Raw genomic sequence first — 17113 nt, 5'->3', positions numbered from 1 at the left:
AAATGCAAAACCTATGACCATCGCACAAGATACATCCCATTGAGGTCTATCGATTAGATAAGGATCATTTAGCCCACAAGAATTGGCCCGATTCAAAAAGCTATTGGAGAAGCCTAGGTAACCCAATGATGCAGATTTGGAAAGAGAGGCTACCTTGGTAAATATGAGAACTAATCTTAGAAGACTGAGGGGAATCATATCTTATAAGATTTGATTAGATTTGATTATGTAAATTGATTATATAATCTTGTAAATCCCTAAATTTAAGGGAGAGACTAGTCTCATCCGTCGATGTAACTTGATCTAGCCCATCAGTTTTGAGGGAGCTCAATTATAAATAGAGAGCCTCCCCTCACTTGTAAATCATTCATTGTATCTTAAATTCTTAAGAGTAATAGAATTCTTTAAGAGCGTTTACTCAAACACCTCTCATGCAGTGTTTTCTTTTGTAAATCCTCACTTTGTGGTGGTTAGGCTGACTTAGGTGTGAGTGAATTGAAAGAATCGCCTAAGGCCGCATGGCACACGGGACTAAAGTTCTAGTCCTGTGACACTAGTCGGAAGTCAAGAAACTACCAACAAAGCAATGCCGACAACTTTTTTTTGTCTTTTACCAACCTTTATATGTGCAAAAAAAAGTGAATTATTTTTTAGTGTCTATTAATTTAATTTTTATAATAAATATCTAACACACTTATATTGTTAAATTAAAAAAATAATTATCTGTTCACAATATATTAAAAGCATATTAATCTATTTTCATACTAAAACAATTTGTTACAAAATTACAAAATGAGTTAGATAACTATTTATTATAAAAATAGTATGAAAACTAAAGTAGAATTTTTGTGGCTAAAGAGAGTGATTTAATTACAAAGCTTAAAAATTAAACTAGTTTCACATACACTCCCGTAACTATTTATATTATTACTATTTTAATGATTCAATTATTGAATTTATCAATATAATTATACTTGTCATACATGTAAATTTTTGAACCAGTCTGATATTTCTATCATATTGATCTAAAATACTCTATATAATATATATATTTAACTGTTAAATTCTTTTTATATAAAATAAATAATTAAAAATTTTAAATATATATTAAATTTAACATAATATACATTAATAAACCATAAAATATAACAGTTGAATCATTAATATAATTGATATAAATAGGTTGGAAAGCATGTAAATAACACCTACAATATTAGGTCCCACATCAATCCGGAATAACTACATTAATATAACACTTATTTTTAGTTTTAAATAAAAATTCTGTAATTTATAGTTTTAGTTGGTGTTTTCCCGCGTGATCCCTTTCGGTGTTGACAGTTATAACAGAACAAGAAGCTATGTATGTATCTGCTTTGATTCTGTTTATATAAAAGTAGTGGAAGCATTCATTCCCAGTTCTCCTTCCATCCCAAGAAGAACCTTAATATATCCATTTGGGAAGTATATCAAGAAACCACTCTCGCTCGGTCTTTTCTACGTTTCCTTCTCAACTCTCATCTTCTTTGTAGCATACGCTTTGGGTGTTTGTTTCTTGGGCTCAGCTTGGACAATGGACAATCAAAATGATAGTGGATCATCACCTCCTCAAGTTCCTTCTTTGAATTTAATGCCACCACCTCCAAATGTCGTTAGATATGGATCATCATCATCTTCTCAAGTTCCTTGTTTGAATACAATGCCGACGCCTCCAAAACCATCATCTCAAGTTCCTTCTTGGTTTCGAATGTCGCCACCTCGAAACATCGCGTCATCGTCATCTTCGTCGTCATCATCATCGTCGTCGTCATCTCAAGTTTCTTCTTCGTTACAAATGCCTCCACCTCCAAACGTCGGATCATCATCATCATCATCTAAAGTTCCTTCTTGGTTACAGACGCGTCCACCTCCAAACGTCGGATCATCATCATCATCATCTCAAGTTCCTACTTGGTTACAGACGCCTCCACCTCCAAACGTCGGATCATCATCATCATCTCAAGTTCCTTCTTGGTTACGAACGCCTCCACCTCCAAACGTCGGCTCATCATCATCATCATCATCATCTCCTCAAGTTCCTTTTTCGCAGCCGCGTCCAAACATCGTTAGACATCCAATGAACAGTCAAAATATTAGCGGATCATCATCATCATCTCCTCAATTTCCATTTCCTTGTGTGTTTCCGACGCCTCCAAACGCCGTTAGATATCCAATAACTAGTCTAAGTGGTTTCTACTTATGCCGAAATTGCAGAAACCACATCAGCTGCTGGACCAACGTTATCCAACGCGTATCAAATCTCTCTCTCTCTCTCTCTCTCTCTCTCTCTCTCTCCCTCTCCCTCTCCCTCTCCCTCTCCCTCTCCCTCTCCCTCTCTGTATATATACATATGTATATCAAGATTCTTGTTTTACTACTGGTAGTGGCACTTCAATTCTTGTTGAAGGTTTGCGGGGATATATTTAGCAGAAAAGCAATTATTTGGTCTAAGATTATTATTTCAATGTAACATTATGCGGTGTTCCAAGAATAGTTTTTTAACTTTTAAATCAACTTTTCAGGTACCAGGGAGTCTTCAGATACCTGGGGTAAGTGGAGATGCAATTCTCTGCCGCGATGCGTAAGATACACAATCACCCAAACTACATTTCATTCTGTAATAAACAACAATAATTACAATTTAATCTTTCTTCTTGATTGATATATAGTGTCAATGTGAAGATCGATAAATCGCGTGGTTGGTATATTAATAATCTGCCAGTGGTATGTTTCCATTGCAGAGGATGCAACACAACCCTAGGCGAGAAATTTGTAAGTGTGACTCTGTATCTGAAATTTTGAATGTCCCTTTATTATACGTTTAGTGAGATTAAGAAATGCATACCTTTGTATTGCGATTACCGTTTTCAGCTCGTGTGCGATCGGCTTGACCATTCTATATTCGAAGGAAATTATTTACTTCATGCGTAAGTTATTTTTCCCTTCAAATACAGAATCATATTCTGAAATGAAGCTAATACAATTAAAATCCGAATCTAGTTTTTGAATGAAAATGGTGGTGGTGACAGGGACCGGATACTGGAATGGAATGGAAGCCAGTTGTGCCATGCTCACACGCATGAGCCAGTCCAAGAAACTCAAACTTCATTTAGAATGCAATTTCTACAAGGAAAAAACGAATGATGCTGTTCTGTTTTTCATTTTTTTTAGTTTACTACTTTTTAGAGTTCTCTGAATAGACATCAAAATATTGTGCAGTTAAAACAAGGATTTTATAAGCAAAACCAACTTTGATGAGCTCTAAAACATGTTGATATTTCTTTGGTATATAGAAGGCTTTCTTTCTAATAAAAGTTTAGTATATGATTGCTCATTTTGCCATGTATTATAATGCTATGTGCCCATTTTGTGTTTGGGATTCCACCAATCTAATGTTTCTTCCATCTATTCTAAGCATTCAAATGAAGAGACTATTGGGTTGCTTATGAAGAACCTCAAGAAGACTAAGCTATTGGGTTGCTTATGAAGAACCTCAAGAAGACTAAGGTATTTTATGCATATGATGGTCAGTCATTCGATAGTAAATATAGGATGGAGATGAAAAATCTTTCTAAAATAAAGGCTATAGAAGAGTTTTGGAAAGAGAGCAATGTTTTTAGCCTAAATAGTTTGTGCTACACTATGGAGAAGATTGTAGCAATGAATTAATGTTATTTATTTACAAAATATAATTAGCTATTATATTTTATTTTCCTTTTTTGGCATAAAATTATATCAAATTTGTAACAAAGCTGTTATATCTTTCTAAGAATATGGTAAGAAGGTGGAGAATCAAAAAGTTACCATGATAATCCATCTTTAATAGATCCATTGCATGATATTTTGACCCTGCATAGGATAAAAACACAAAAAAAGCGAACCAATTATATCCACAACATATATTCAAAGGTGAAAACTAGCACAGATTCCTCTCACATGCCTTGTCTGGCAAGTCAATTTGCTAGCATACCCCTGCAACAACAGCCAAAGCTCTAACTATAATGGTGGTTAGGTTTTCGCCAGCTTTATAAGCGACGGGAGCGGTGGCTTGACACCGGAAAACAAATTCTTTACTGCCTGCAGTAGGCTAAAGAGTGAGAACATGGCTGCTAACAAATCAACAGGTAACTTATTAGGAATAATGCTTTTTACTGAGGTTCCGAAACTGCCAATAACTCCAAACAGCCAAGGGAAATATTGAAGTGCTAAAAAAATTCAGTAACCCTCACTAACCACCCTCAACCAGTTTACGGGTTGGGTTATCCAAAGTTGATTTGATGTTTGAGAGATTGTAAATTGTACTAAGTTTTAATCACAATTTGGATTAAAAAATAGACATAAGCTTGTCTAAAATATTCATCTCTTCTAATAGAGAGCTTAACCTGTGCTTCCCAATTCCAGAAAAATCAAACCGCTACTAAGTCCCAATCAAGAAACCTGTCGTTGCTTGTCTTTAAGTCAGATCTTTATGGCCTTGGCAGTTTGCATGAGAACGTGCAGTTGAAAACAATGTTTTTACAGCCAAACCCAACAATTTTCTGCAGTGAAACTAAAATTCAAGTGAGAGCAGAGCATCTTTAATGTGCTCTAAAACTCAGCTCCCATTTCTTTACGATATACCTCATTAAGAATGCAATTCCGTTTAGTACATAACCGCTCACTTAACCTACCACTATTTCGTGCTCTTTTTTCTTTTATATTTAATAATCACATTTGGTTTAAGAGAGTTATAACATCTGGTAATTGTTGTGTTCTCAAGAGAGTACAGTGATAAATTTAATGAATTAAAAATTAACATTAGATTTAGTAAAGAATTTGATGAAACTAAAATTTTTAATTTTAATCGAAATTATCTAAGAAAAAAATAAATTTAAAAACTAGCCAAAAACAAGCTCCAAGAAATTAAGTTGTCGTTAATAGCATTAATTTCTACAATAGCCATATCAGGATCGAGTAGATCCATCTCGCTAATACAAACCATATATCAAAATAAATATGCGGAAATTTCAGAAAAATAAACATAAAAACCACACCGATCTAATTTAAAAAGCAGCCTCCTAACCCTAACCCCAACTACAGATCAACAAATAGCCTTTTCAAGATGAAGTAAACTTGGTCACGGCCTTGGTACCTTCAGAAACGGCGTGCTTGGCAAGCTCACCAGGAAGTACAAGCCTAACAGCGGTCTGAATTTCCCTGGAAGTGATGGTGGGTTTCTTGTTGTACCTCGCGAGCCTAGAGGCTTCTTGAGCAAGCTTCTCGAAGATATCATTGATGAAACTGTTCATGATCCCCATAGCTTTGCTAGAGATCCCGATGTCAGGGTGAACTTGCTTCAGGACCTTGAAGATGTAGATCTTGTAGGTCTCGACGCTCTTCTTAACTCTCTTCTTCTTCTTGTCTCCGGCAGCCGCTCCGCCTTCCTTGGGAAGCTTTTTCCCAGCCTTAGGCTTCTTCTCTGCCGGGGCTTTCTCAGCTACGGCTTTCTTCTCCTCCGCAGGCTTCTTCTCGGCTGGCTTTTTTTCAGCTTTTGGTGCCATTTTTCAAAAATGATTAGATTTCGTTTGGCTTAGAAGGAAAACAAGGGATGAGAGAATTGAACTTGATGGAAAATATGAGATGAGATATTTGTGATGTGTTCGGTTGTTTTTATAGAAAGAGAAGTGGAGCGGTTATTGGTGTGTGTACGTTTCACGAGGATCACTGACGTGGTATATCTAGACCGTTCGATAAAGTTGATACGGGGGACTGAAATGACGGTGGACATGGCTTGAATACTTGTGACCCATTGTTTTTCGACTCGGATTGCTGAGTTGGTGTTACATTGCCTCCAAAATTTCAGTTAATGCTATTACAAAAGCACCCTCAATAATTCATGTTGTCGTAACTATTTTTTTGAAAAAAACAGATATTGACTTAGAGAAAAACGAAAACGGGAGTCGCCACCAGTCTTTTTAGGTGTGATTGGATCACCTTGTAAAAGTGGTTGTTTTTAATAAATGATTTGATTTATTTAAACAACAATTTTGGTCCACGTAAATCAAGAAAACAGGTTCGGGAGTCGGTTACGCACAAGGAAGGATTAGCACCCTCATAACGCCCAAAAATTGATACATAGTTGATTAATTAATATCTTAGTGTCGAAAATTGAAAGCTTGAAAGACATTGAAATACGATCCCTCTTCGTAAAAATGCTAATTTGAAAATGACCGAATAAATTAAAACAAATGTTAAAGACTCTCTCATCTCGAAGTAATAAAATGTCACGCCCAGTAAGTTAGGACACAACATCTCAAACTTTGAGAATGAGCTTGCCTTTATTTATAATTCATATATTCTAAATTTTTTAAGGGTTGTTCAGTTATTTAGGATAAACAATAAAAGTCGAAACCCAGTAAGTTAGGGCACGTTTTCTCGAATTTCCTAATATCGAATATTGCCTTTATTTTAAAACAAATTCTTACTTTGAGGTGACAATGTGTCATACCTAGTAAGTTAGGACACAACACCTCGTACTTCCAAAAATAAGTATTTTTTTTAAAAAAACTCGTATAGCGGTTTAAAAGAGTATTCCGTATTTAAATTAAATGAGAAAAGTCGAAACCCAGTAAGTTAGGGCACGATTGTCTCAAATTACCAAATACGGAGTATTTACTTTTATGAAAGAATTATTATTGGGTTAGATAAAACCTAAATTCGTGATGGAACGAGATAATAAAGAATGCATAACAAATCAAAATCAATAACTATAACAAGATAAACATAAACACAAATATAAATAGTAACGATAAATACGAAGATAAGATAAATGAGTCGAACAAATAATAAGAAAGGGAAATAATGAATAAACTAAATGTTTGAAATTATTTTAAAAAACTATAAATAGAATAGATGATGAAATAATAATAATAAAAGTAATGATATGTAAATAAAATAAATATGCTAAAAATATATATTCATTAAATTAGTTAATATAAAAAATAATAACGTATAAGTAAATACAAAAAAAGGAAAATATAATAATAATAATAGTAAAAACACAATAGTTATAATAATGAAAAGGTATTATAATATAATAGTAATAATGATGATAATAGTGGTATTAGTAATAATAATAATAGAAAATAATAACAATATTAAAAATAACACTCTCCCCCTCCCTTCTAAATCCGGCCATCGGTCCGGCTTTGCTCCGGTCACCAGATCTCTACGGGCCGCCGTCGGCGCCACCGTACACGGTGGTCGGACCTCAAAAAAAACTTTTTCGGTAATGAAAATATGGGTAAGCTTCTTACTTTTATTTTTACTTTCGTATAAAAAAACAAAATAAAATTGAAAAGAAAACAATAAACAAACAAAGAACTTAAAATGAGAATAGACAAAGAAACTTCTTTTGCTTTGATCTTTGATTAATCTCCAAAAACTAGCCTTTTCAAAAAAACAAAAATCCCCTTCTGACATAGTCTTGAATGGCTTTTATAGCCAAATTTTACAACTGATTTTTTTGTAGGCAAGTGGAGTGGTTGGGGTGGTTTAGTGGGGTGGTTTAGTGGAGTGGTTGGAGTGAAGATATTTGGATTTTTTTTGTTTCATAAATGGGCCATTAGGGTTTAGGTGATTGGGCTTTGGAGGTTGTTGAGTTTTGGGCTGTTGGGTTTTTAGATGTTGGGCTTTTTAGCCCGGGCAAAATTTGGGCTGTACAGGTGCCCCTCTTTACTTGTTGTCGTGTAATGTGAACAGAGCAAAGACTATAAAAAGACCAATTTTGCCCGGGCTCGCCGAGTCTTGAGTTCTTGATCCTTGATCTTCTTTAAATGGCCTCTTGACGGCTTCAATCTGTTTCACTGCAACTCAGGAAAGCGATATCTGTTATCTTTGATCTGCTCCCCGTCTAATACAAAAACGCCAAATCTGTCATCTTCGATCTGCTCCCCGTCTAATACAGAGACGCCAAATTTGCTTCGTCAATCTACTCCTTGCAAACTCATGACTCTCATGTTGATATCTTCAATCTGCTCCCCATCGAACACAGTGACGCCAAATTTGCTTCTTCGATTTGTTCTTTGTAAGCACAAGGATGCCAAATCATCTTGGATCTTGCTTCGGTATAAACATCTGAAGGCCAGATCTGCTATGTATCTGCTCTCCGTCGAAAATCTTGCTTCGGTATAAACATCTGAAGGCCAGATCTGCTATGTATATGTTCTCCGTCGAAATGGAGATGCCAGACTTCGACTTGTTCTCTGACAATACAGAGATGCCAAATCATCTTAGACTTGCTTTAGCGTAAGCACGCGAAAGCCAAATCAGCTATATCTTCGATTTGCTCCTTGTAAGCAGGAGGATGCCAAATCATCTTGGATCTTACTTTAGTATAAACATCTGAAGGCCAGATCTGCTATGTATCTGCTTTCCGTCGAAATAGAGATGCCAGACTTTGACTTGTTCTCTGACAATACAGAGATGCCAAATCATCTTAGACTTGCTTTAGCGTAAGCACGCGAAAGCCAAATCAGCTATGTATTCGATTTGCTCCTTGTAAGCACAAGGATGCCAAATCATCTTGGATCTTCTTCAGTATAAACATCTGAAGGCCAGATCTGTTATGTATCTGCTCTCGGTCAAAATGGAGATGCCAAACTTCGACTTGTTCTCTGATAATACAGAGATGCCAAATCATCTTAAACTTACTTTAGCGTAAGCACGCGAAAGCCAAATCAGCTATGTCTTCGATTTGCTCCTCGTAAGCACAAGGATGCCAAATCATCTTGGATCTTGCTTCAGTATAAACATCTGAAGGGCAGATCTGCTATGTATCTGCTCTCCGTCGAAATAGAGATGCCAGACTTCGACTTGTTCTCTGACAATACAGAGATGCCAAATCATCTTAGACTTGCTTTACCGTAAGCACGCAAAAGCCAAATCATCTATGTCTTCGATTTGCTCTTTGTAAGCACAAGGATGCCAAATCATCTTGGATCTTGCTTCAGTATAAACATCTGAAGGCCAGATCTGCTATGTATCTGCTCTCCGTCGAAATGGAGATGCCAGACTTCGACTTGTTCTCTGACAATACAAAGATGCCAAATCATCTTAGACTTGCTTTAGCGTAAGCACGCGAAAGCCAAATCAACTATGTCTTCGATTTGCTCCTTGTAAGCACAAGGATGCCAAACCATCTTGGATCTGCTTTAGTCAGATCTGCTATGCTGCGGCCTATTACCCTACTGCTTAGGTGTAATACCCCATACTCGTACCTGAGACCGGGATAGGATACGAGGCATTACCGAAATTTTCTGAATAATTTCAATTAATTTATATTATTTAGTATTCATTTTCATGTTTCATGGAACATCCTTTTCATATATTCAATTCAAAATATCATATAAAATACGATACAATACTTAAATTGTCATATTTACTTGCTCATTCAGGGTATCCGAACCTACCTGACTAAATTGCAGAAATACCAAGATTTAGGGGCATATTGGTAATTTACCATTTTCTCAAATTTCACCCAATCTTAAATTGATAATTTCATTTAATTTATTAATTTAGATAATAAAACAATTTATTCCCTTCAATTTAGTCATTTTTGACATTTTTACAAAATTACCCCCTAAAGTTTTACTTTTATTCAATTTAGTCCATGAGCTTAAAACATGCAAATTAGCCATGCTAACTGAATATTCATATATTTTTTTAATTTTTTTAACAAAATCAAAGATTCAAATTCATTTTATTTCATCATAAACAGCTAACACTTATCAATGATAGCTTTTAATTTTGTTCATAAAATCAAAAACTAATGAATTAAACACTTGGACCTAATTGTAAAAGTCACAAAAACATAAAAATCTCAAAGAAAAGGGTAAGAAATGAACTCACATATGTCAAAGTATGAAAAACTAGCAGCTTTCAGACCTCCCATGACGTTTTTGCTGAAGAAAAATGATGATATCTCCAGATTTTTCAAATTTGTCTTGTTTTATATGTTTAATTTGCAAAATTTCCCATTTTGCCCTTGTTTCTCCTTGTCTTTTTTGCTGATTTTCTTGCCCAACCGCCCAGCCCATACAATTTGGGTCCAATTGCCTTTTAAATCCCTCCTTTTTAATCACTTAAACTATTTATCACAATTTAATAAATTTTACACTATTTTCAATTTAGTCCTTTTTAATTAATTGACTAACCAAACGTTAAAATTTTCTAATGAAACTTTAATACTAACTTAATAACACTCCATAAATATTTATAAAAATATTTATGGCTCAGTTTATAAATCTGAGGTCTCGATACCTCGTTTTCAACCAAATTTACCTGATTAATTCTTTTAAAATCGCAAAATTCACTAATTAAAAACAATTCTTTTAAGTTCGCACTTGGCCTATAATTATTATTTGTTAAAATTTCTAAACATACTCGTCGGATTTAGTGATCTCGAATCACTGTTTCCGACACCACTAAAAAATTTGGCTGTTACATTAGGGGTTAAGGTGCGTCATCTTTGATAACCTGTAGAATAATTATGCTTGATAATTAGGATGTCATGATCGAAATGAGTCGGATGTTCCTAATTAAACATGTCATGATGCAGAATTTTGTGAATATGACCCCTATCCTAAACGTCACCACTCATTCCTTCATTTGTCTTTTCAAAGCATTATTCTTGCTCAACCTGTAGGCCTGTACCCTTCCTCCAATGCTACGGCCCACCGAGAATGTGTGAATTTCTCGAACAATTGTCCTGTTTTAGTTTCTTGTATTATCTAGAAATTCCAGAGTAATGCGCAAAACTTCATTTGTAAATATATTTAGTTCATCTATCATTATTTCAATGCAACATGGAAGATGAATAAATCTTTAAGAATAATTGGATTTGAATGACTTAAAAGGAAAGGATACAAAGGAAACGAAAGCCTATCTTTAGGAAGGAATGGAATCTAAAGATAGAAAACAGGATAAAAGTTAGATGCTCAAGATATTGCTGCTTGAGTGTCTACACACCAGCTCCATGAAGTCTTCCTTGAGTTCAACATGTGTTTAAAAGATCCAAAGTACTTTGTTAATGCCCCAATATGTAACGTGCTTCGCTCTTCGAATATAGCAAGATCACTGTGTACTCTTCAAAATTTGAGCTGCCCTTTCGAGTTTTCAACTCAAAACCCATTTGGTCATAAGGTGCCCTTTGCGAGTTTTCACCTTGGCCTCTCCGTTTTTTTTATCTCAAGGTGCCCTTGGTGGGTTTTCACCTTGGATTCTTTTCTCCTTTGGACAAAGTATTTTTTAACTGAGTCTGAGTTCACTGGGTTGGGTAAACTTTTCCCATCCATTTCCATTAAGATCAATGCACCACCAGAGAAGGCTTTCTTCACGACATACGGCCCCTCCCAATTCGGCATCCATTTCCCCCTAAAGTCCTTTTGAATGGGAAGAATCCTTTTCAGTACAAGGTCTCCCTCGTGGAACTCTCTGGGTCGAACTTTCTTGTCATAGCTTGCATCATTCGCTTCTGATACATCTGACCATGTCAAATGACTCTTAACCTCTTTTCCTCAATCAAGTTCAACTGGTCATATCGGGATTGAACCCATTCAGCTTCATCTAACTTTATTTCTGTCAAAATTCAAAGAGAAGGTATTTCTACTTCAATAGGTAACACTGCTTCCATCCCATAAACTAACGAGAATGGGGTTGCCCCAGTAGAGGTTTTGACAGATGTTCGATAGGCTAGAAGTGCAAATGGTAACTTCTAATGCCAATCTCTATAGGTCTCAGTCATCTTCCCCACTATTTTCTTAATGTTCTTGTTGGCAGCTTCTCATGCCCCATTCATTTTTGGACGATAGGGGGAAGAATTGTAATGCTTAATCTTGAACTGGTCGCAAACTTCTGCTATCATTTTGTTGTTCAAGTTCAATGCATTGTCTGATATGATCCTTTCAGGCATCCCATACCGACAAATGATCTCTTTCTTCAAAAATCGACTCACAATTGTCTTAGTAACATTTGTGTAAGAAGTGGCATCTACCCATTTTATGAAGTAGTTAATGACCACGAAGATAGACCGATGTCCATTTGAAGCCTTCGGTGATATTGGTTCAATGACATCCATGCCCCACATGGAAAAGGGCCATGGAGAAGACATAACATGTAGAGGTGAAGGTGGTATATGTATCTTGTCTCCATAAATCTGACATTTATGACATTTCTTGCTGTAGTTGATACAATCCCCTTCCATGGTAGACCAATAATATCCAAATCTCATGATTTGTCTAGCCATCGTGAACCCATTTGCATGTGTCCCGCATACGCTATTATGAACTTCTTCTAAAATTAGCTTAGCTTCCACGGTATCAACACATCTCAAAAATACTTGGTCTTTCCTTCTCTTGTACAGGATATCCCCGTCCAAGACATAGTCGCAAGCTAGCCTTCTCAACGTTCGTTTGTCATTTTCATCGATCTGTTCAGGGTATTTACGATCCCTCACATATCGTAATATATCCTGATACCAAGGGTTATCATCATTTTCTTCCTTCTCAATGTTGCAACAATGTGTTGGAGCCTCGTAGACACTCATTTGAATTGGTCTTATATCTTCTTCTTTATTCGCCTTAATCATTGAGGCCAAGATTGCTAAAGCATCTGCCATCTGATTTTCGTCTCGTGGGAGATAATTGAAGGTGATGTCATCAAACTCCTCAAGTAACCCCAAAACTATCTTTCGATAATTGATCAATTTAGGGTCCCTTATTTCCCATTCACCTCTGAGTTGATAAATTACCAACGTAGAATCTCCATATACTTTTAGGGGTTTTATACCTTGCTCTATAGCTGCTTGTAGTCCCATGATGCATGCTTCATACTCAGCCATATTGTTCATGCAATCAAAGTCCAACTTGTACGTGAAAGGGTAGTGATTGCCATTTGGGGATACCAAGACTACCCAATTCCATTTCCGACTGCATTAGAAGCCCCATCAAAATTGAGCTTCCAAGAAGAATCTTCGGCCGTTGCTATACACATTAGCTCCTCATTTGGAAAATCAAAGTTCAATGGCTAATAATCCTCTAGAGCCTTACTGGCCAAGAAATCTACTACCGCACTTCCTTTGATAGCCTTCTGACTTATGTAAATTATATCAAATTCTGAAAGCAAAATTTGCCATCTCGCCATTCTTCCATTCAGAGCCGTTGACTCCATCATGTATTTCAATGGATCAAGCTTTGAGATAAGCCAAGTAGTATGGTATAACATGTACTGTCTTAATCTCCGAGTTGTCCAAATCAAAGCACAACACAACTTTTCAATTGGTGGATATCTCATCTCACAGTCAGTGAACTTCTTACTGAGATAATAGATTGCATTCTCCTTTTTCCCTGACTCGTCATGCTGGCCAAGTACACATCAAATAGAATTACTGAACACTGACAAGTACAGTATTAACGGCTTATCTAGGCTAGGTGGAGATAATATCGGAGCATTCAACAAATATTGTTTGACCTTTTCAAAAGCATTCTGGCATTCTTCATCCCAAGTACCTTAATTGTGCTTTCTGAGGAGGCGAAAGATAGGGTCACATTTTTCGGTTAGTTGTGAAATGAACCGAGCGATGTAATTCAACCTTCCTAGGAATCCTCGAACTTCCTTCTGAGTACGTGGTGGAGGTAACTCTTGTATGGCTCTGACCTTGTCTGAGTCAACCTCAATTCCCTTTTCACTGACTACGAAGCCTAATAACTTTCCCGATCTGGCTCCAAAGGTACACTTTGCTGGATTGAGCTTCAACTGAAATTTTCTCAACCTCAAGAACAATCTTCTCAAGACCTCAATGTGCTCTTTTTCTATATGCGACTTGGCAACCATATCATCAACGTATACCTCAATATCCTTATGCATCATGTCGTGGAATAAGTTTACCATGGCCCGTTGGTATGTTGCCCCTACGTTCTTCAGTCCAAACGGCATTACTTTGTAGCAAAAGGTGCCCCATAAGGTTATGAAGGTGGTTTTATGGATCTTTATTTGATTGTATCCTGAGAAACCATCCATGAAGGAAAACAATGAATATCCTACTGTGTTATCTACCAAAGTGTCTATGTGTGGCAGAGGGAAATTATCTTTGGGGCTAGTTTTATTTAAATCTCTGTAATCAACACACATTCGTACCTTCCTGTCTTTCTTAGGAACTGGTACAATGTTAGCTACCCATTCGGAGTATTTCACTTCTTGTAAGAATCCTGCATCAAACTGCTTCTTAACCTCATCTTTTATTTTTAGAATAATATCTGGCCACAATTTCTGTAACTTCTATTAGACTGGCTTACAATCATGCCTTATCGGAAGACGATGTATTACAATGTCAGTACTCAATACGGGCATGTCCTGATATGACCAAGCGAAGATATCCTTGAACTCTCGAAGCAACTCAACCAGACTATGCCTTGTGTCCTCGGTAATCAATGTTCCAATTTTCAACTCCTTCCCTTCCTCTAGGGCTATATTCTCTATTGTCTCTTTCTCATGTGGTGTGATTTGTTTCTCCTCCTGCTTTACCATTCTTAACAGATCGAGGGATACATCACAATCTTGGACATTTTCAAAATCTTAAGATTCCTCTAAACAAATGTCTTGCTCGTAAGAGAAATCAGGAGTGGCAGTATCAGTGCTCATATCATTGATATCTAGAGACCTGTGGGGGTATGAAAGAATATACAAAGAATGAATGAATCTAAGAATGATTGCTTATGTGCTATGAATAAAAGAATAAGAATTGTCAAAATTTAAATGAATATTGGTTGAGAAAAATGAAACAATGCTTGTTTAAAATTGATAGAAGTTATGTTTTATTTAAATAATAATAGATGAACATAGGCCTATTTTCACAAATGTAATCTTACCACTCCTAGGCCCTAGAGTAATACACATGTTTCGGGAATTACTCTGAAAAATTCCTAAAGACTACAGGAAGGTCTTCAGCAGTCCAATTATTCAGAGAGCTCATTGGCTCGTAAGGGCGAATGTCCTCGAAACTTCCTTGCTCCGTCCCTTCCTCATGTATGGCATTGATGGAATGATTTTCATTTCCAAGCACCCCCATCTCCAGGTAAGCTATCCCTCCTGATACAAAAGTCTAGGATATGTAAGGGAGCATCTTCTTTTCGCTCAGCCATGACCCTCTTCTCTCTTTCTCTCTTTCTTTCTCTTTTTAACCTTAATTAGGGTCTTTTTATGGATTTAAATGCATCTGATGTGATGCAATGCAAATGCATGAATGTAAAAGAAAAGGAGATATTGATCTTGAATGCAATTCCATTAGAATAACTTTTCTAGAAAATAGATTTCTTTACATAAAAATAGATTACATATGCGGTCTTGCCCTTCATAGTCCAAGTAAACACTGATATTTTCTTCATGGTCGAATCCTGTAAATTCTCTAAAAAATGCCTTTGCTAGCTCCTTGCTGCTTAATCTGAGCCTCGATCTCTTGCTCGCTTATCTTCATGATACTCATCAAAAAGTGTCGGCTCTTGGATAATCTTCGTTGGCAATTAAATCAAGTCATGTATTCCTTCGTGGACTTCCGGCTTTCTCTCGTCATGCTCTTAGATAACCTTTGTTGGCTTGAATCTCTAGCAATTACATCATGTATTCCTCCGTGGATTATCAACTTTCTCTCGTCGTGTTTACTTGAACTATATTCAGACGACGGCACTAGAATCCACTTTATCAAGAAATTCATTTCCTTATGACAATCTATTCTATTTAGGAATCGAATTTCGAATCAACATCTTCTTTTCTTTGATGTAATGTAATGCAAATGCATGAATGCAAAAAGGTATCGATTTCGATTCAATCTCATTTAGAAAACTTTATTTAGAAAAAGAATATCTTTACATATAAATGGATTACATATACGCATTTGCCCTAATGCCCAAAGTTCTAACTTTATCTAATAAAAGGGCTAACTCTCGACCTTTATCAGACACTGACTCATGCATCATACTCAAAGCATCAGCTCCTACTATTAAGTCTCGAACATATTCAGCAACCTCTCGGATCTGGGCTATAGCCTCCCCAATAATGTAATCCCTATCTCTAACTTGACCTTTAATTTGATGGAGCTCTTATTTGAGACAATCTTCTTACGCCTCGAGCTGCTCAATCCGAAGTTCACTACCATGCAATACCAATTCCAAATCTTCAACCTTACTTTTTAGCTCTTCTAACTCGACCGTAGGATCATGGTTTCCATGCCAAAGAAGAGATCTTCTAAGCTCAGTTACCTTAGTCTTAAACCCTTTATTCTCTCTCTAATGTCAAATTCTGTGACCGCATTTCTTGGTACTTCTTCTCCCACTATTCGGCTCTAACTTTTTCTTCTTGAACTTCTTTCTGCCACTGTTCTAAAGACCTTCCTAACCCTACTCGCTTTAAAGATACTTGTGCTTTATTATACTTTTCTTTTAAATTATCTCGGTCTTCCTCAACTTTCCTCTTTTCTTTCCTAACCTTTTCAACCTCCTTCTTTTGCAGGTCGACATCTAGACTTAGGTACATCTTCTCCTCCTCAAGCTTTTCTATCTTCTTTTCGAGTTCCAAATTCTTTCTCTTAAATTCTTGCTTCATGATATCAAGCTCCGAGGGTATCACTTGTAGATATTCCTACATTGGTCGAACTTCCTCTATTTTTGTCATAAGGACATTATCGTTAATCCTTCTACTCCTCCACTCGACATATTCCAGTGTCGTAGCAAGATTAATGGCCACTCCCTTCAATCGATAAGTCTTGTTCCAAGCACTAGAAACTTCGCTAACCTTCCTCTTGTAATCGGCTCCTCTGTATACAAACTCACTTTGAGCTAACCCCTAAGTCACTGGTACAAACTGTCTCAATCTATGCTGCCTTAGCACGAGCAAAGGGGCATAACCAATGGCACCCCAAATTCCCAACAGGGGAACCCAATTAAAGCTGCCACATCGATAAAGTATATCACCAGGAACTATCCATGGAGCTCTCCATTTCACATCCTTCGATTGAAGATTCCGAAGTAATGCTATCCAATTCTCCTTC

At 36.4% G+C, this 17113-nt stretch overlaps 2 protein-coding genes across 2 annotated transcripts; one reads left to right on the top strand and one right to left on the bottom strand.

The window, feature by feature from the left end:
• The first annotated feature begins 1570 nt into the window (after nt 1–1570).
• On the top strand, nt 1571–5063 carry LOC121217780 (pectinesterase inhibitor 10). The gene is made up of 5 exons (XM_041094050.1): nt 1571–2287; nt 2559–2617; nt 2706–2808; nt 2908–2963; nt 3066–5063. The coding sequence occupies exons 1-5, from the start codon at nt 1571–1573 to the stop codon at nt 3178–3180; spliced, it is 1050 nt and encodes a 349-aa protein (XP_040949984.1). The 3' UTR covers nt 3181–5063.
• Nucleotides 4917–5658, bottom strand: LOC107963943 (histone H2B-like). The gene has a single exon (NM_001426026.1). The coding sequence runs from the start codon at nt 5574–5576 to the stop codon at nt 5133–5135; it is 444 nt and encodes a 147-aa protein (NP_001412955.1). The 5' UTR covers nt 5577–5658; the 3' UTR covers nt 4917–5132.
• Between the last annotated feature and the right edge of the window lie 11455 nt (nt 5659–17113).

Source organism: Gossypium hirsutum, chromosome A03 (assembly GCF_007990345.1).
Source record: "Gossypium hirsutum isolate 1008001.06 chromosome A03, Gossypium_hirsutum_v2.1, whole genome shotgun sequence".
Taxonomy (NCBI): domain Eukaryota; kingdom Viridiplantae; phylum Streptophyta; class Magnoliopsida; order Malvales; family Malvaceae; genus Gossypium; species Gossypium hirsutum.
Note: the sequence above shows the minus strand (reverse complement) of the source record. Positions and strands in the feature narration are given on the sequence as shown.

Bases quoted from the DNA above. Each gene is read 5' to 3' on its own strand.
- LOC121217780 (XM_041094050.1), top strand. From the start codon at position 1,571: ATGGACAATCAAAATGATAGTGGATCATCACCTCCTCAAGTTCCTTCT. The intron at 2,288-2,558 runs GTATCAAATCTC...TCAACTTTTCAG, and splicing joins GGACCAACGTTATCCAACGC to GTACCAGGGAGTCTTCAGAT. The intron at 2,618-2,705 runs GTAAGATACACA...ATTGATATATAG, and splicing joins GCAATTCTCTGCCGCGATGC to TGTCAATGTGAAGATCGATA.
- LOC107963943 (NM_001426026.1), bottom strand. From the start codon at position 5,576: ATGGCACCAAAAGCTGAAAAAAAGCCAGCCGAGAAGAAGCCTGCGGAG.